Source organism: Paralichthys olivaceus, chromosome 16, assembly GCF_024713975.1.
Source record: "Paralichthys olivaceus isolate ysfri-2021 chromosome 16, ASM2471397v2, whole genome shotgun sequence".
In the NCBI taxonomy this organism is placed as follows: Eukaryota; Metazoa; Chordata; class Actinopteri; order Pleuronectiformes; family Paralichthyidae; genus Paralichthys; species Paralichthys olivaceus.
The window spans coordinates 261974-281632 of NC_091108.1; the positions used below are offsets into that span (position 1 = coordinate 261974).

The 19659-nt window shown below is 43.5% G+C and overlaps 3 protein-coding genes across 4 annotated transcripts; 2 read left to right on the forward strand and 1 right to left on the reverse strand.

Annotated features, from left to right (window-relative positions):
- The first annotated feature begins 243 nt into the window (after nucleotides 1–243).
- adhfe1 (alcohol dehydrogenase iron containing 1) lies at nucleotides 244–8018 on the forward strand. Of its 2 annotated transcripts, none has more exons than XM_069511438.1 (14): nucleotides 244–412; nucleotides 1179–1216; nucleotides 1338–1390; nucleotides 1675–1728; nucleotides 2059–2213; nucleotides 2393–2589; nucleotides 2965–3042; nucleotides 3240–3345; nucleotides 4334–4486; nucleotides 5542–5640; nucleotides 6088–6166; nucleotides 6627–6723; nucleotides 7302–7459; nucleotides 7705–8018. In XM_069511438.1, exons 1-14 carry the CDS (start codon nucleotides 360–362, stop codon nucleotides 7786–7788), a joined length of 1404 nt encoding a protein of 467 aa, XP_069367539.1. In that variant the 5' UTR covers nucleotides 244–359; the 3' UTR covers nucleotides 7789–8018. The 2 variants fall into 2 exon arrangements, with proteins under 2 accessions (XP_069367539.1, XP_069367540.1); XM_069511439.1 differs by having other exon boundaries at nucleotides 1341–1390.
- Nucleotides 8019–10096: 2078 nt separating this feature from the next.
- Nucleotides 10097–13121, forward strand: LOC138405100 (uncharacterized). The gene is made up of 5 exons (XM_069511497.1): nucleotides 10097–10221; nucleotides 11870–11913; nucleotides 12397–12564; nucleotides 12693–12787; nucleotides 12862–13121. The coding sequence occupies exons 1-5, from the start codon at nucleotides 10155–10157 to the stop codon at nucleotides 13067–13069; spliced, it is 582 nt and encodes a 193-aa protein (XP_069367598.1). The 5' UTR covers nucleotides 10097–10154; the 3' UTR covers nucleotides 13070–13121.
- LOC109648095 (transcriptional activator Myb-like) lies at nucleotides 13118–19335 on the reverse strand. The gene is made up of 15 exons (XM_069511457.1): nucleotides 19242–19335; nucleotides 18656–18749; nucleotides 18424–18505; nucleotides 16536–16607; nucleotides 16308–16403; nucleotides 16016–16236; nucleotides 15562–15718; nucleotides 15325–15489; nucleotides 14965–15066; nucleotides 14749–14838; nucleotides 14524–14651; nucleotides 14343–14436; nucleotides 14132–14224; nucleotides 13836–14027; nucleotides 13118–13699 (listed from the first exon to the last, which is right to left on the reverse strand). Exons 2-15 carry the CDS (start codon nucleotides 18676–18678, stop codon nucleotides 13613–13615), a joined length of 1602 nt encoding a protein of 533 aa, XP_069367558.1. The 5' UTR covers nucleotides 18679–18749; nucleotides 19242–19335; the 3' UTR covers nucleotides 13118–13612.
- Nucleotides 19336–19659: the final 324 nt, after the last annotated feature.

Sequence of the window (19659 nt, forward strand, 5' to 3'; positions counted from 1 at the left end):
TGAAATAAAATTGAAGCGGCGATGCGTGTTGACAGTCTGAGGTTTGTTTAAAGGTCGATGTGTCAGCTCTGAGTCACACACACACAGACACACACACAGACACACACACACACACACACACAGACACACACACATTAAGGAAGAATTAAAGAGAAATTAAAGATTAGCTTTGAATCTTATTTTATTTTCTTTGTCAAATAGGTTCATTGAGGCGAGAAGGAATTTTATTTTGAAAGGAGCGGACGGAAGCCAGCGTGTGTGTGCTGCTGACTTAATGTCGGTGAGTTCCGGTAAGTGTCGGTGAGTTCAGTACATAGTCGGTACATAAAGGTTCGGTAACAGATCGTGAACACATCGTCATGGCGGGAAGACAGCGGGTGGTCCACCTGCTGCAGCAGCTCGAGCGCGCGGCGTAAGTTTGATTCCCGTTTAATCAAGTTAAGGCACAAGTTACGTCACTGACGTAAACTTCTGACGATTTGTTTTTCAGGGAAACTGCAGCACGTGACTTTAAACTTTAATGTTTCTATAGCAACACGATCCAGTTTCATTTATTCAACATCTGGAGCACGTGACACCTGGACTCATGTGGACCTGGATCCAGTTTAAACTGGATCTGGATCTGAACCTGCTCTGATCTGGTCCAGATGAACAGGACTTTGAAAAAACACCAAAGTCCACCTGAGTCCAGGTCACCTTGAGACCAGGAGTCCAGGTCCACCTGGGACCATGAGTCCAGGTCCACCTGAGTCCAGTTTCTGGATCTGGACTAAATAAACCTTTTCTGCCCTGATCCTGAACATCGTTATTCAGTTTGTGAAAACAGACCGGGTTAGTCTTGTTCTTTTCTAGTTCTGGTTCCAGTTTATTCAGGTTCAGGTCCAGATCTTAAGTAGTGGTGATTTTACAAACTGCAGGTTCTGAATAGCAACAACTCTGTTTTCTTTTAATGAAAATATCTTTTTGTCTGTTTCATGATGATGATAACATACGTCTATGTAATATACATGTTCATTATTTACATGTTCATTATTTACATGTATGTTATTTACATGTTTATTATTATATATGTATGTTATTTACATGTTTATTATTATATATGTATGTTATTTACATGTTTATTATTATATATGTATGTTATTTACATCTACATAATAAACGTCTGTTTTTGTGAACAGTTGCAGATGTCCTGCTCACTCCAACACCTTCCATCAAGGTACACACACACACACGCACGCTGTGAACACATGACTGTGAACACATGACTGTGAACAGAACCTGAATGAATGTGATCAAAATGGCTGCTGTGACCACACACATCACATGAGTTTCTCCAGCAGGGGGCGGAGCTGCGTCGTGCACCGTCCGCAAAACGGACTACGCTTTTGAAGTAAGAAAAAAACCAACATGAGTTTATCAGTCGAGAAACAAAATGTCGTCAAACTTGTTAATTAAACGTTTTGCTACAAGAAACTTTCAAAAGATTTTAATTTATTATATTCTAGAAAACTTTAATTCACAGTTCTCTGCTCTAAATTCTGTTTTGACTTTAAATATCAGATGTATTTCATATTTATTTATATATATTCTTGTATTTTTGAATGTTTGGATTTATTTTTGCTTCCGTACGTCGATCAGAGGCAGATTGTGATGTGCTGTTTGTTTTTCCGTCAGATGGCGAGTTCCAACATCCGATATGGAGAGGGAGTCAGCCGGGAGATCGGCATGGTAACCAGCATCATCACATTCATCTCATTTTGTTCAAACTGAAACAAAACAATTCATTTCAACTATGATAACATCAGCTCCGCCAGAATTTCTTTTTCCCGCGACCATCGAGAAAATATTGAAGACGTTTTTTTTAAACCAGATTTAGTAAATCAGAGACATTAAGACGTTTAGCTGATGTTCGTTAAAATTTAATGTTTCATCCAAACATAAACAACATTTTCTCTGTTAACGCTACAGCCGCACTTTGAGCTACGACCTAATGTGCCAATCAATGACCCCTGAGAGGTGCATGTCAACGATAACGTTCTGTCTCCGGTTCTCCTGCAGGACCTGCAGAACCTTGGAGCCCGGAACGTCTGTCTGATGACGGACATGAACTTGTCCCGCCTCCCTCCGGTGAAGGCCGTGCTGGAGTCGCTGGTGAAGAACGGAGTCAAATACAAAGTGTACGACAACGTGCGCGTGGAGCCGACCGACACCAGGTACACAGGACACAGTCATGTGTTTTTGTCATTGGTGCATTATGGGGACTCGATGTTCCCAACAATAACAGACCATAATAACAGTTGCCTTGGAGACGAGGAAACACAGTTCAGCTTGATCATTTTTACTGTCAGTGATGAACCAATGAGAAGTTTGAGCTTTAATTTCTCTCTTTCAGTTTTAAAGATGCCATCTCGTTTGCAAAAAACGACTCATTCGACGTGTTTGTGGCAGTGGGCGGGGGCTCTGTGATTGACACCTGTAAAGCAGCCAACCTGTACTCAAGTCACCCCGACGCCGACTTCCTGGACTTCGTCAATGCTCCGATCGGTAAAGGGAAGCCGATCACCGGCGCCCTGAAGCCGCTCATCGCAGGTAACCATTTGCATTACCGTGGCAACCACAGGCTTGAGGTGATAGGATGGTTGGTGGAGGAAGGTTAGGGGCGGAGTCAGGACACAGTGACAGTGATTGACAGCAGACAATTTTATCTTATGAAATATTCAAATATTGATCATTGATTCTGAATGTTTTTCAGCTCATGATGTTGATTATTAATCTGTCGACCTTCACCTGTTGAGCGAATCCACAGAAACAACCTTTCACAACGATTCTTATCAGTAAAAATATCTGAGGTCAAAGGTCGACAGGTCTAAAGACACTTACCATGACGGAGCAGCTTTTCCATTGAAACGACATGTTATTCATTTATGTCATAATTTAATATTTTGAAAAACTTGTTTTGCTCAGTTCCTACGACCGCCGGCACCGGCAGTGAGACGACTGGAGTCGCCATCTTTGACTACGAACCTCTGAAAGCTAAAACTGGTACAAGATTGACCGAATCATCTCAATCACGTTTTTATATTTGAACTTGATTTTTAATCAAAATATTTTCTCTGTCGTTAATGAAATTGATTTTAATGTGAAGTGAATAGAATTATTGAACCAACGAGCGAATCAGGAACCAGGTCATGATGACATCACAGTGTCTATCCGAGCTGTGATTGGCTGTCTGTGTTCAGGTATCGCCAGCAGAGCCATCAGACCCACGCTGGGGATCGTGGACCCAACGCACACGCTGAGCATGCCCCAGCGAGTCGCTGCCAACAGCGGCTTTGACGTCCTCTGGTCAGTTTGTCCAACATCTGTCTGTGACCAACATCTGTCTTTGTCCAACATCTGTCTGTGTCCAACATCTGTCTGTGACCAACATCTGTCTTTGTCCAACATCTGTCTGTGTCCAACATCTGTCTGTGTCCAACATCTGTCATCATCTCAGGTGATATTTTGATATAAATTACATAAAGTCAGTTTCTTTGCAGTCGATAATGTGACGTACGTGTTAAACACAGTTTGAAACCTGCAGCCGTGACCTCTGACTGTTCTCATGACAGAGGAACCTTTCACCCACACACGTCTCAGTGTGAGGCTGCTGGTTAATGTTCTTCTGTTCTTATGAGACACAAAGATCAGAGGTCAATGTTCCACACTCACGATCCTTCTTTGTTCTTAACTATCCTTATTAGGACCCGAGCACGATTCTTCTTCTTCTTCATAGAAAATTCAGAAGTGGTGAAAATGTCGTATCCTGAAGGAATTTGAAAAGGGTGTGGACCATGATTCATTATCAATGAGCGAGATAGATATCTATGTGATACATTTCTATATTTGATATCTATAAGCTCAGTGTCTCAAATTACTGCACAACGTCTCTCAGCTGATTCAAAACTTTATTAGTTTCTGCTGCGTTCATCTTATTTGGCTAATTTTAATTTCATGTTTAGGTATTTTATTATAATTTATTTTTAGCATTGTTTATTTAAATGTATAATTTAATAAAACTTTGAATGTGAAAATATAAATAAAACTGCTGTCAACCATTATCACTGTGTCCTGACCCCGCCCCCTCACCTCAGCCAGCTGCCAGCCTCCATCTTTTATTCCTTTATTTTTAGAATTCAGATTTTAAATGTTATTTCAGTTCAATTTATAATGTATGTATTTTTTTTAAATAAATGTTATTTATTAGACTTGATTTTCATCATGTGTTATAATATTGTTCTTTGCATGTTTTTATGACTGAAGATGAAACATGTTAACATGTTGTTTTCTTAAGTCACGCTCTGGAGTCATACACTGCCCTCCCCTACCACCAGAGGAGCCCCTGCCCTCCCAACCCTATCAACCGGCCCGCCTACCAAGGCAGCAACCCGATCAGTGACGTCTGGTCCCGCCACGCCCTCAACGTGGTTGCCAAATACATGAAGCGGTGAGTTGAACGGGAACCACAGAAGATCCGATCTGGTTCCCTGAGGAACGCTGCCGAAGATCTAAACAGAAACCAGATTTGTCTTTCTCTTGGTTTTAGTCCTTGTGAGGGCTGCATGTAAAACAGTCCATTCTTAACAACCATCTTCAGTAGAATCCTCAGATATCCATTTAGCAAATAGCGGTCACGACTCTCCTCTGTGTCAGGGGGTGTGGCTGAGTTTACAAACAGGCCCCGCCCACAGTCACCCCCCACCGCACTCACTTTACAACTTTACTTTGTGTTGTTTGATTTACTCCAGTTTGAGACACAAACATTGCTACACAAAAATTGATACACAAACATTGATACACAAACATTGATACACAAACATTTTGTGCGCATGCACCTGCTACACAACACGAGACGTGACGCACACAGTCGGGACGTCAGGGTCAAGCGAGGAACGATTGGGATTCATGATCCGACATCATCGATGAATAATTAAATACATGGGATTGTTTTTGTTTGTGTGAAGAGCGACAGAGATGGACACACACACACACGTTTCTCTCCTGGTCACATGATGGCCTATACAATGATGACGTTCACTCTCTCTGGTGTGATACTTTAACATGAGTATGAACATAATCTACATACTCAGCATTTTTTGGATTCTGTTGTCTTTCTGTGATATTTTATTCTCGTGTCTGCTGCCGTAACAACTCGTGTGGATCCATAAAGTTTTATCTTAAGTTTGGTGAACAGGCAGGGAGTCCATTTTAGTTATTGTTTTGGTTGTGTTTTTTTTAATTTGTTTTATTTATTGAGGATATTATAAGATATTCATTCTAATTCATTGCTCTTTTATGATTTCATGATTATGTTATTATATCATTATATCAGGAAAATGGTTTCAAAATGATGAGACGTTTCCTTGGAAAGTTTACTCCTTTAATTTCTTTCATATCTGAGAAAAACTGGTATTGTTACTGAAATATCCTGAACTGAATCGTGATCTTGTGAATCATGAACAGGATTCTTATGAACAGTATCTGATTGATTGATTGATGCAGAGCTGTGCGGGACCCTGAGGACCTGGAGGCTCGGTCCAGCATGCACCTGGCCAGTGTGTTCGCTGGAATCGGCTTCGGAAACGCTGGAGTTCATCTGTGGTGAGGAACAAAGATTTAATGTCACTAAACATCGAACTTTAAATTGAATGTGATTTTGTTTATTTTAACTCTGTTTCATCACATGCTGAATGTTTGTAGCCGGAGGAGATGGTTCACTGATGAATGATGAACGATGGAGACGCAGAGAGCAGCAGTAAATTACTGACAGACGCTAACAATTATAAAAAACATTTTACGGTTCAAACATGAAAAGAACCAAAATGATCAGTGTAAGCACATTACCTGATCACTATAATGACCTGAAACCTTTTGAGACGATGTTTGTGATTGGCTAACTGTGTTCAGGTATCGACGGTTTTTAATCTAAAGTCAAATATGAAACTTAGAAATAATAAAATAATAACCAGAAGACAAGTCTGTTTGGAAATAATGAATAATGAACTACTATTGTGAAAGTATACGTTTTAAATGTTTTTTGTGTTTCAGTCACGGGATGTCGTATCCGATTGCTGGTAATGTAAAGACTCACTCAGCAAAGGGTTACAGTGTGGATCACCCCCTGGTGGTGAGTGATGAGAAGACAACACATCTGCATGAACACTTTTAAATGATGAACATACAAAATAAATGATTAGCATGTTGATGCTTCTGAAAGTTTTTATGAAAACATTGGACACAAAAGACAGTTTCATAAATCAAAGACTTGAGCAACCAATCACAGAGTGAGACTTTACATTAGCACAACAAGCTAATGTTAGCATTCTAATTGGTCTGTTCCCCACTTATGTTGGTGCGGAGCTAAAACCGACTGAATCTCATGATTGGCTGCTGGTGTCTAATGTTTCCTTAATGCTGCTCTTTGAATGGTCACCTGCAGTGGAGGTGGGCGGAGCATCAGAAATTCTCATTGAGGAAGTAAATGTCATGATAAAGATAATATTGATTATTATTATTAATTATTGTTGTTATCATTAGTTTTATTGAACAGATGAATATAGTGTGTGTGTGTGTGTGTGTGTCCTCAGCCTCACGGTCTCTCTGTCGTTCTCACGTCTCCGGCCGTCTTCAACTTCACGGCCCCAATGTGTCCAGAGCGCCACCTGGAGGCTGCAGAGATCCTCGGTACCTGTTCCCCACTTCACCCGTTCACCCGCCATCGGCACAACAAAAACAACACGACATGACAACAACATAGCAAAGACACACAAATGCATATGACCAATCACAGACATGGACAGTTTGACTGACAGCAGAGCTGAGGATCAAACTTGAACAATAAAAATCAGGAGAACAAACATCCGGAATTAAAGAAACAGTTCCAGCTGCTCAACGCAGGAAGAACAGCTGGAGAAACATCTGGATTGTTTTTATAGTAATGAATAGTGTTAACAAGAGTGGATCTGAAAATAATCAGACCCGAGCACTGACGGTACCAGGACAGATTATTATAAGTAGTATTATTATTAGTAGTAACAGTAACAGACTGTGTGTTGTGTTGTGTTCAGGTGCAGTAACAGACTGTGTGTTGTGTTCAGGTGCAGTAACAGACTGTGTGTTGTGTTGTGTTCAGGTGCAGTAACAGACTGTGTGTTGTGTTCAGGTGCAGTAACAGACTGTATGTTGTGTTGTGTTCAGGTGCAGTAACAGACTGTGTGTTGTGTTCAGGTGCAGTAACAGACTGTGTGTTGTGTTGTGTTCAGGTGCAGATATCCGGCAGGTGAAGCGGGACGATGCGGGTGCTGTTCTGTCTGACACACTGCGTCAGTTCCTGTTTGAGCTGCAGGTGGAGGACGGACTTGCTGCTGTCGGATACAGTAATGACGACATCCCAGCTCTGGTGAAAGGAACAATCCCTCAGGTGTGACTCTGACTCGAATCATCATCTCATCCATAATAACATTAATAATAATAAACTCAGTTTAAAGTGAATGTCTTTTTCGCAACTTAAATTATTTCCATGTTTTCAGGGATAATAACAGTGAGTTGGATGTAGTGACATCTAGTGGTCAGACTGAGTCACAGGTCCCCTCAGTCCGACACTTTTAGTTAATTTATAAAGTTCTTTAAAGAGAAGTTTTATTAGTTTATGTTCACATTTTTCAGGAGCGAGTGACCAAACTGTCTCCCAGGAGTCACAGCGAGGACGACCTGGCCGAGCTGTTCGAAGCCTCCATGAAGCTCTACTGACTTTACTGGCCTTGTGGGGACCAAACACTCTGAATACACAACGCTCAAAGTGTGTGTGTGTGTGTATGTGTGTGTGTGTGTGACTGGTCGCAGGTCTGAGCTGTGTTGAGCTGCAGTTCCTCTAACAGCCACTAGATGTAGCTGGTTGTCTTCCTGCTCAGACTCACCTGTGACTGAAACACCTGAACACATGTGACCACACCTGAACCAAATAAAAAACTGTTTTCACATGTTAGTGTCAATGTTTCTAAGGTTTTTTAAATTGAAACATAAACTTGTAATGTGTGAAATAATACTGTGTGTGTATGTTTGTGTGTGTGTGTGCGTGTGTGTGTGTGTGTGTGTCATATGCTACGTACACAGATAGACAAATCTCTGTTTCCATCCGAAATAACACCTCCTCCCTGGCCCCACTGATGTGCAGAGTCAGTGCCACAATGTTCTATCATTTCTCGGTTCCCTGGCAGCCAATATTAAAACAACAGCTAAAAATCTAGTCGTCACATTCGATCCCCATCTAAACTTCAAAACACACGTTAACCAAATCATTAAATCTTGCTACTTCCATCTAAGAAACATTTCTAAAATCAAATCGGTTCTGTCCCTCTCTGATTTAGAAAAGATTATATATGCCTTTGTTTTCTCCCGCCTGGATTATTGCAACGCCCTGTATTCATGCTTCAGCCAAACCCTGTAACTCGTTTGCAGCTTGTCCAGAACACTGCTGCTCGTATTTTAACAAATCCAAACCGTAGGGCTCATATCACTTCAGTTCTTGCATCCCGTCATTGGCTACCAGTTAAATTCAGGATTCATTTTAAGATTTTTTTAATAACTTTTAAAGCCCTACATAATCCCGTAACGTGAGATCGCCAGCCTGTCCCTGTTGGCGGTCCCTAGGTCAAGGCTGGCCACTCAAGGTGACCGGGCATTTTCTGTCAGGGCCCTGAGGCTCTGGAAATCCCTGCCAGATGAGATTAGGCTCACAAACTCAATACCCATTTTTAAATCACCGCTCAAAACCTTTCTAACATGTGACCTGTAATTACTTTCACTACAATAATGACACTTACAGAGTTCAGTTATGATGCTCCCTCTCCCCTCCCCTGACCCCACCACCCCATCTCTCTCTGTATTCTACTCCCTCATTGCCACCCACCTCCTCTTTCCCAATTTTTCTCCGCTCACCCCAACCGGTCGAGGCAGATGGCCGCCCACGCCGAGTCTGGTTCTGCCAGAGGTTTCTCCCAGTTACAGAGTTTCTCCTCTCCACAGTCACCAGGAGGCTCGCTCATTGTGGGAACTGTTGGGTTTAATATGACAGCTTCTGCCACCTATGAGAGTAGGTATTGAGTTCACTTTAGTTTAAAAAGAAATAAATAGAATAAAAAAGGCACAGAGGTAATGACGTCTGATCTACTGAGCGGGCCACGTGGCTTTCATAGCACTGCCAAATAAGCCAGTGGTCAGATTGACCTTTAGCCTCTCTTAATGTGATTGTGATTGATAGGCTGAAACACTTGATGACACCAACGTACAACTGAAGTTATTATTTCATGACAACAACCAGTCTTACTGAGCTCAGTGATGGTTAAACTGCTCCAGGGCCCAAAACCTTTAACTGGATTGAAAACCTTTTATTATAACTTATTCTTCTTCTAGCCATGGATTTTATTATTTTTCCTGTGAAGCACTTTGTAACTTTGTTTAGATAAGTGCTGTACAAATACAGTTATTATTATTAGTAGTAGTAGTAGTACATTTGGGTACAGAATTCAGAATATTGACCAGTTAATTGGGGACAGTTTTAAGTCAGTGGTCATCTAGTGCAGCCTCATCATTAGATAATGTATCTCTGAGGTTTTTAGGGCCGAGTAATAGAACCTCTGTTTATTAGAGAATATTACAGCTCATCCAGGAAGCTTACGACGATGTCACTCAGGCAGCAGACTTCATGAACAGAAATAATTGTTGCCATATCATGCAAATTATTCTAAATAGAGGTATGTAAATTGGGCACGTGTGTACAAAGCATGTTGTTTTGAGCACCGTGTTGTGTACATTTTCCAGCCACTATGCTCGCCTTGTCACGCCTCCTTCTCATTAACAAATTAAGCACTGATTTGGTCCATGTCCCATCTGCTAACATAGAGGAGGTTTAAGACCTGTACTGCAGCCGACCACCAGGGGGTGATCGTTATGTTTTAAGATCTGTCATGTTGTCCGTCTTTATTTATAGTTTGTGGTCTGATACAACTGATCTCCTGCGTGTGTGTGTGAGTGTGTTGCAGAGACACACACATTCAGCGGGATTAGTGACAGCAGGTATTTAAGCTCAGTGTGTGTTTGTGTGTTTGCAGAGCAACATGCAGCAGATCTACAGACACACTGATGAACAGCTAGAAATTTATACAACTGTGTTTTCCCCCCAAGGTGAGTCAACACACACACACACACACACACACTCTCACACACACACACACACACACACACACACACACACACACACACACACACACACACACACTTTACATGTTGTCTGTCAAACGGTAAAAAGTAAATCAATTGAAATGACCTTTTCATGTGAAGTCACTGATCATCATTATATGAAGACTTTGTTACTGAGTTACTACGTAACAACGATCAGTTGAAACTAAAACCATCAACCCACTGAGGCTGGATTCAAAGTCATCATGTGACTCAGTGGGTGTGGCCTCCTCGTGCCCGTATGTCCTCCTGACAATGACATGATGCTCCTGATGCTTCTGGACAGTCTGTGGACGGACTTGGTGGCGTCACATGCACCGATACAATACGTCTATGGGAATAGGTGCTCCACTTGATTAAGGTCAGAGGAACATGAGGTTCCACTGCACCAGGAGGAACCCCGGGGCCACCAGACCGGGAGCACCAGGAGGAACCCCGGGGCCACCAGACCGGGAGCACCAGGAGGAACCCCGGGGCCACCAGACCGGGAGCACCAGGAGGAACCCCGGGTCCACTGCAGCAGCATACGGTCGGACAGTCAATCTGAGGATTTCATCGTGGTACTTAGCAGCAGTCAGGGAACCGTTGGCTGTGACATGAAGGTCTATGTGACCTTCTAAGGATCTGCCTCCACAGACCATCACTGACCCTCCACCAAACTGGTCATAGATGATGTTACAGCAGCGTCACGTTCACCACAGCTTCTCCAGATCCTTTCACATCTGTCACATGTGTTCAGTGTGAACCTGCTCATCTGTGAGGAGAACGAGGCTCCAGTGGTGAACCTGCTGGTCCTGGTGTTCTCTGGTGAATGGAGCTGCTTGGTGCTGGACTGTGACTCAGGTCCCACTAGAGGACGCCATGTCTCCTCCTGCTGCTGGGTTGATGCTCTTCTACTGTCCAGCTCTCCTGGTGTCTCCTGGGTGTAATGTCTCCTGGTGTCTCCTGGGTGTAATGTCTCCTGCTGTAATGTCTCCTGTGTAACGTCTCCTGGTGTCTCCTGTGTAACGTCTCCTGGTGTCTCCTCCGCACTCTGGAGACTGTGCTGGAGACACAAACCTTCTTGTGACCACAGGTATGGATGAGTCCTCCTGGAGGAGCTGGACTACCTGTGCACCCTGATGGTGCTGCAGGTAGCGCCTCATGTTACCAGTAGTGAGGAGGACCCGAGCAGAACACAGAACTAGAATAAGTCAGGAAGGAGCAGGAGAGAGCAGCTGTCTGTGGACACCACATTAAAAACATTCTGTTGGGGCTCGTTTACTTTTGTCTCATTGAACCTGTTGTGACTTTGATTTGCACCAAAGCAGAGAAAGTGATTCACAATCACTTGTTCTTCTGAATGGACACATTGATCTTTACACTGAACATTAAGGTTCCCTCACTTTACTGAGCAGTGCAGTTTATTTAGTTTCTAGTTTTCGATGATGCACAGCTCAGCAGGCTTCATCCAATCAGAGGATGTTCAGGGTGGACTGAGATAAACAGAGATACAGAGAATTAAAATCTGTGAACGATTGTGTAACTTCAGCATAATTAAAGGGTGAGTGAGTGGAAAGTTAACAGACAGTAACAGATGTGTTTGTTTTGTCAGTCTGCAGGTCGAGGACGAGGAGCAGACACGTGGAGGCCGAGCAGGTAAAGACGTATATTCAACTTGCCTGACATTTAAAGAGGAAGAATCTTGAGGTGACCTCTGACCCCTCTGTAAGACAGGGTGTGTGTGTGACAGACTACAGAGCAGTCCAGTGGGGACCCAGTGGTGAACGTCCTATGATAACATGTGTGTTACTGAGTCTTACATCAGCGTAATCTCTGACCTCTGAGTATTTACAGCCCGATGAGCTGAGGAGTTGCTATTTAAAGCAGATTAATGTTGACACTCACACATTAACCAATCAGCAGCAGCTTTGATCTCACCAAGGTCCCTTCAACTCTGCAGAGAATAAGTTAAAACCCCTTAATACAGTCAATTCATTCATTGATTAGCTCTTGGGATATAAACATTTAGGCCTTTTCAAATTATGGCTTTGGTTTTTCAAAGTAAAGCCCAGAAGGGCAGAAGTTGAATGCCATCATTTTGGGGTGTGGTTATGAGCGGTCCTTGGCTGTGATTGGCAGGTGGTGGTGGCAAGGACTCGTTACCGCTCCCAATGGCCTAAGGAACTAGACCTGAACCCAGGAGACCGGATCCAGGTTCTGTTTAAGAAGGATGACGACTGGTGGTTTGGACGCCTGTCAAATGAACACAGAGGTTATTTCCCTGTGTCGTGTGTGGAGCCTCTACAGGTAACAACACTCACCTGGTTAGAGGTAGAAACACCTTAAACAAAATGGCCTTAACTCAGTTCCAATTTAACCATCACTTCCACCTTAGCGATTAGGTCAACCTTAATGATATCATCATTGTGTGACAGGGCAGTGATTCATCCAGAGCCACGCCCCTGCCAGTCAGGAGGGGATCAGTGCCGGTTGTTGTAACAGCTGCAGGTGCCCCCTGTGGCTGCACCAGGTAACTACAGAAGCCCCACCCCTTCTTGTATAAATTGTTGGAATATTTAAATATTTTCCTCCCTTCCCCCCCAGCGGTCGCAGTACTCCGAAACTGCTCAGAAAAAACAGCATCCATCGGCCTGCGGGAGTCGAGGGGGGGTCAGCTAACAGCTCCCCCAGCCTCCTCCACCGAGTCCTGGCCAAGTCCAGGAGGAGAAGCTGCCCCCACCTCCCCCACCCCCCTGAAGACACCGGCTCTGTCAACACGGCCTTCGTGCCTGACGATGCCGGAGACCACTGAAGGGGAGGGCAACTGAAAATAACAAAAGAATAAACTCCAATAACAACATGAAGCTTCATCACGTCTGATGCTTTAATATAGTTTTGTCCAGATTCACACATTTAAGGTGAAAAACAACAAATAAATAAATAAATCAATGAATGCTTATGTTATTTAATGATCTCAATTAATGAAGCTGAGTAGAAATAAAGTTTGAATAAAATAAAGTTTGAATCATTAAAAATTGGAATATAATACAAGTTTGAATAAAATAAAGTTTGAAATATAGTTTCTTTGAGTCAAAATATAAATATTAGAATTTCAGTCAATAAAAAGTTAAAACATTTAAAATCAATGTGACTAAAATGTTAAAAATTGAAAGTCAATGCTTAGTAAATCAATCAATAAAAGACGATACACTGAGGGTTTGAAATGCTGAGTCACGATTAATAGGATGACTCAGCAGTGCGATGATGATGATGATGATGATGATGATGATGATGATGAAGACCTGAGTGCTGACGTCATCCTCTCACTCTCAGTGATGAAGTAAAACGATGAAGATCAGAGCTCCACATACAGCCGGGCCTGCTCCGTAAGACTCACCTGATCGTCTGTTCTCCCAAAGATCACCACCTGAAGGTCACTGAGCTGATGAGGCAATGAGACACAAGACGACACAAGACGACACAAGACGACACAAGACGACACAAGACGACACAAGACAGAGAAAAGAGGTCTGACCACTGATGAGAAAATTGATGGCGTGTTGATGATTGGTTTTTACCTGGAGGGGAGTCAGCGCGGGGGCAGGATCCTCTGGAGCCTGCAGCTCATCAACAGGCTGCTCGCACCACAACACTTCTAACTGTCCGTCAAATGACACCGAGCTGGACTGTCCCTGCCCCTGTGACCCGGATTGGACCTGCAGGATGGAGCTCAGCAGACTCTCCCCCTGAACCTGGAGGACAGACGCCTCCTGTTGAAGTCCAACATGTCACCAGGGGGTGTTGTTAACCCTGTTCTCATGTTGTGATGTTCAATGTGTGTGTACGTGTGTGTGGGTGTGTGTGTATGTGAGACCTCCGAGCTGCTGGCTGACAGCTGACTGTTGGGGTTAACACTCCTCACGTCCCCCTCTGCCTTCATGGTCCTGCTCAGACAAACTGAAACGACCTAAACAACACAAAAACACTGTCCACTTCCCTGACATCATGGAAACGTCAGCTTTTACACTCTTTTAAATCTGTTAATTGTTTAAACCTGCTGATCAGTTGAAGATCAGCTGACTCACCTCGTCCTGACTGTTGCTGATCTTCAGTGGTGTCGGTGTCTGAGGAGCTGACGTCCACAGATCTCTGATTGTCTCTGTGATGTCTGACGGTGTCCTGAACCAATAAACATCAAATGTCTTTAATTTATCTTTAATTTATCTGCTTAGTTGATCCATCCATCATCACTGATAACATACGTACACTGTGTTACCGTGGAGACAAGAGTTTTCATAGTAACTGCTGGTTGAGTGTTTGAGGGAACAGACAGGAGTGGAGGTGTAGGTTGGACATTGCAACTTCGGATCCTCAACAGTTAAAAAACCAAGGAACTGAAACGTCAGAAAAACGTCAGAGAAATGTCGGAGAAACATCAGAGAAACATCAGAGAAACATCAGACAAAAGTCGAACAAATGTGAGGTCTTTACTTCAGAGGGTGAGAAGTTCAGTGCCCCCACCAGGCTGCAGGAGGACGGAGCGTCCTCACTGTTCATCAGCTGCTCCTTAAAACCTGCCTCCTGCACACAAACAAACTGTTATTGCACACGACCCACGGTTAGAGGTCACAGATTGATCCAGACTCTGATCAGGATAAAAACTGTGGAATTTTCCTTTAACTCAGGTTTAACTGGGTTCAGTCTTACATAGCTCAGATTGACGATTGACGGATCGGCATCCTCTTTGTGCAGATGGATGTGGAGTGATGATGTTACATCCTTTGGGCTGTGGCTCCAAGCCTCCATGTTCTTTTAAAAAATAAGATTCCATCGATTTAGGAAGAAAATAAGTATGAAACAACGGTGACAAGGCTGCTGCAGGAAATAAAAGTTAGACTAAATCATTTATGAAATAAAAACACTGATTGAACCTCGCTGAGTGGAAAAACTGCAGAGAAATGAAGCAATCAATAGTACAGATAAAAGTCTGAGAGATGTAGGTTCAGTCACGAAGGTGACAGAAAGCTCCCTTCCAAAATAAAAGCCCCAACAAATGAACTATTTTACTGCATCCATCAGCTCCGCGGGTGTCGTCAGCTCACACAAGCTCAGACAGTCGTAGCCTGAAGAGGGAGGGGCACAGGCGGAGCACAGGTGGACGTAGCAGCTGCAAGTGCTCTGTTCACTGCAGGTGCAGCTGGACTTGACCGTCATCGTGGACACACTGTCCGCCTGCAGGATAAACATGAGTATTACAACACATCTGTCATGGGTGGGTGTTGGGGGTGGAGGGTGTGTGGTGACCTTGGTGGGGTCGATGGTGGAGCTTGGGAGGGTGCAGTTCGTCACTGCAAGTGTGGAGGAGGAAGAGTTGTGGAGGTGCAGGACCTGCAGGTGTCGCTGGTTCTCCACCTTCCTCTTAAGGGTCGAGTTCCAGTGGTTCTTGATGGAGTTATCTGTCCTGAGAACGAGTAACAACAACAGACAGTCCAACCTGACCGCACACCTGGAAGTCTCTTCCAGCACCTGGACATCTCCTCCCACACCTGAACGTCTCCTCCCACACCTGAACATTGCGTCCCACTCCTGGATGTCTCCTCCCACACCTGACTGTCTCAGATGTCTCCTCCCACACCTGGACGTCTACTCCCACACCTGAAGACAGAATCTCTCTGTCCCCAGACATCTAGTCGGTATCCGATCTTATACCTGACGCCCTTCAAGTGATCTATGTATCTGCTAACCGTGGTCGACGTACCTGCCAGGCAGCAGTTTTGAGATGTTGGCCCAGCGGTTTCCCAGTAGTTCGTGGGCCTGACAGATGATGAGGTCCTCTTCTGCCGTCCAGCGGGTCTTCTTCACTGTTGGGCTCAGGTGGTTGTGCCAGCGTTCACGGCACTGCTTCCCGTTACGGCTGCACATGCGTTTAGCGATGAGCGACCAGTGCTTCACACCGTACTTATGAACCAGCTTGATCACCTGCACAGGAAGTGACATCACATAAAGGAAGTGTCAATCATTATTCTGGAAAACTATGAGCACCTCGTTACCTTGTCGTCCTCCTCCTGAGTCCAGGGACCTTTAACCATATCTGGATCCTTTATCTGCTGCCACCTCTGCTGACAGTCTACACCTGACCACTGACCCTGAGACACACACACAGTCCTCACATGTTTGAGCAGACTCATGTTAACAAGTTGATCGTGTGTGTGTGTGTGTGTGTGTGTGCGTGTGTGTGTGTGTGTGTGTGTGTGTGTGTGTGTGTGTGAGAGTTTCACCTTGAAATGAAGAGAAACTGAAGACCAGCTTTTTGATCCTAACTCCTTCACCAGAGTCTGAAGCTTCTTATCCTGGAGAGGAAGATCATCATCATCATCATCATCATCATCATCATCATCATCATCATCATCATCATCCTCATCATCCTCATCCTCATCCTCATCATCATCCTCATCCTCATCCTCATCATCATCCTCATCATCATTATCATTATCATCAGCATCAGCATCATCCTCATCATCATCATCATCATCATCATCATTATCATCATCATCAGCATCATTATCATCATCCTCATCATCATCCTCATCATTATCCTCATCATCATCCTCATCATCATCATCATCATCATTATTATCATCATCACCATCATCAACATCATCATCATCATTATCATCATCCTCATCATCATCATCATCATCATCAGCATCATCCTCATCATCTTCATCATCATCATCATTATCATCATCATCCTCATCATCATCATCAGCATCATCCTCATCATCATCATCATATCATCATCATCCTCATCATCATTATTATCATCATCACCATCATCAACATCATCATCATCATTATCATCATCCTCATCATCATCCTCATCATCATCATTATCCTCATCATCATCCTCATCATCATCATCATCATCATCCTCATCATCATCATCATCATCCTCATCATCATCCTCATCATCATTATCATTACCATCATCCTCATCATCATTATTATCATCATCACCATCACCATCATCCTCATCATCATCACCATCATCCTCATCATCATCACCATCATTAACATCATCATCACCATCATCAACATCATCATGAGGATGAGGATGATGGTCATCATTATTATCATCATCACCATCATCATCATCATCATCATCATCCTCATCATCCTCATCATCATCCTCATCATCATTATTATCATCATCACCATCATCCTCATCATCATCACCATCATTAACATCATCATCACCATCATCCTCATCATCATCACCATCATCAACATCATCATGAGGATGAGGATGATGGTCATCATTATTATCATCATCACCATCATCCTCATCATCATCACCATCATCATCATCCTCATCATCATCATCCTCATCATCACCATCATCAACATCATCAACATCATCATCACCATCATCCTCATCATCCTCATCACCATCATCAACATCATCATCCTCATCATCATCCTCATCATCATCATCATTATCATCATCATCATCCTCATCATTATCATCATCATCATCATCATCCTCATCATCATCATCCTCATCATCATTATTATCATCATCACCATCATCAACATCATCATCATCACTATCATCATCATCATCACCATCACCATCATCCTCATCATCATCACCATCATCATCATCATCATCATCATCATCATCATCATCACCATCACCATCATCCTCATCATCATCATCATCACCATCATCCTCTTTATCATCATCACCATCATCAACATCATCATCATCACTATCATCATCATCATCACCATCACCATCATCCTCATCATCATCACCATCACCATCATCATCATCATCATCACCATCATCCTCATCATCATCACCATCATCAACATCATCATCACCATCATCATCATCATCCTCATCATCATTATTATCATCATCACCATCATCAACATCATCATCATCACTATCATCATCATCATCACCATCACCATCATCACCATCATCCTCATCATCACCATCACCATCATCCTCATCATCATCATCACCATCATCATCACCATCATCCTCATCATCATCCTCATCATCATTATTATCATCATCACCATCATCAACATCACCATCATCCTCATCATCACTATCATCACCATCATCCTCATCATCATCATCACTGTTGTTACCTCATCTTTAGTCCACTCAGGATTCTGTAGTTTGACTCTGCTGAATCGTCCTTTATGTATTGTACAGGAGTTAGTCTTTGAACTGAGATGGAAAACACACACACACAGACACACACACACACACACGCACACACACAGACACACACAGACACACACACACACACACACACACACACGGTAGAATAAGATATACAACACAAGTGATGAACGTGTGTGTGTGTGTGTTTCTCACCAGGACCTGCTGTTGCTCATCATACCAACACTCACACACTGCAGGAGACACAACACCACACTGTGCGAGGACTGCTGGTTGTCATGGAGACGTCCTGTGGGTTAGATCACGGTAAGAGTAATTAGTGATTTTCTGTGGAATCATCTGTGTTCATACCGGGTAAAACCCGGACCTGATGACGTCAGTAACACACCGTTAATACACAGAACCTAAAAAGCAAGTACACAAAATATTACTACAACATAAATACATCAATAATTCAGATCAAGAATCAAAATAATGTATTATACATGACATAATGAAAACAAGCTCACCGTCAACGAAGTGAATGAAAGAAATGGAGTAGATGTACTCGATTACTCCGTGGCAGCAGACTAACCTGTTCTCACCTGAGCACAGTAACGGATTACTCTCCGGCCGTTAAGTTAGCCGTTAGCGGCCGTTCACTGGGAGGCGAGGAGAGGCTCATTAAAGCGGGTTACAGTGAGACAGACGCGGGTCAAAGCTGTTGTTTATTCCGGTAACACTTCGCTGTGTCCCGGTACTTGAGCGGCTGTACGGGCCGGTGACGCTGCGGTGAACTTACCGGTGACAGTCGAGGAGGAACCGCACGAGGGGGGGCTGACCGTGGACTCAGGGATCCACCGGGATCGACCCGGACTGACCGCCCTCCAGTGACATCACTAGAGATCAGTTCCAGTTCGTTTGTCAGAGTTCGGTTCGCACCTTGTTCACATCTGGTTCACATCTGGTTTAGATTCAATTCAATTCAGTTTTATTTGTGTGGCACCAAATCCTAACATCCATGATCTCCAGACTCTTCACAGAGAAGGTGAAGAGCTTCAGATCTTCTTCATCTACAGAAACCAACAGGTGAACCATGAGCAGCACTTTGAGTCTGTGGAGGAGAAACTCCTCATGAACAGAGAGAAACCTCAAGAACCAGAGTCAGAGAGGAGACATCTGCCTCCACCGGGGGAGGAGAGAGAGGGGGGGAGGAGAGA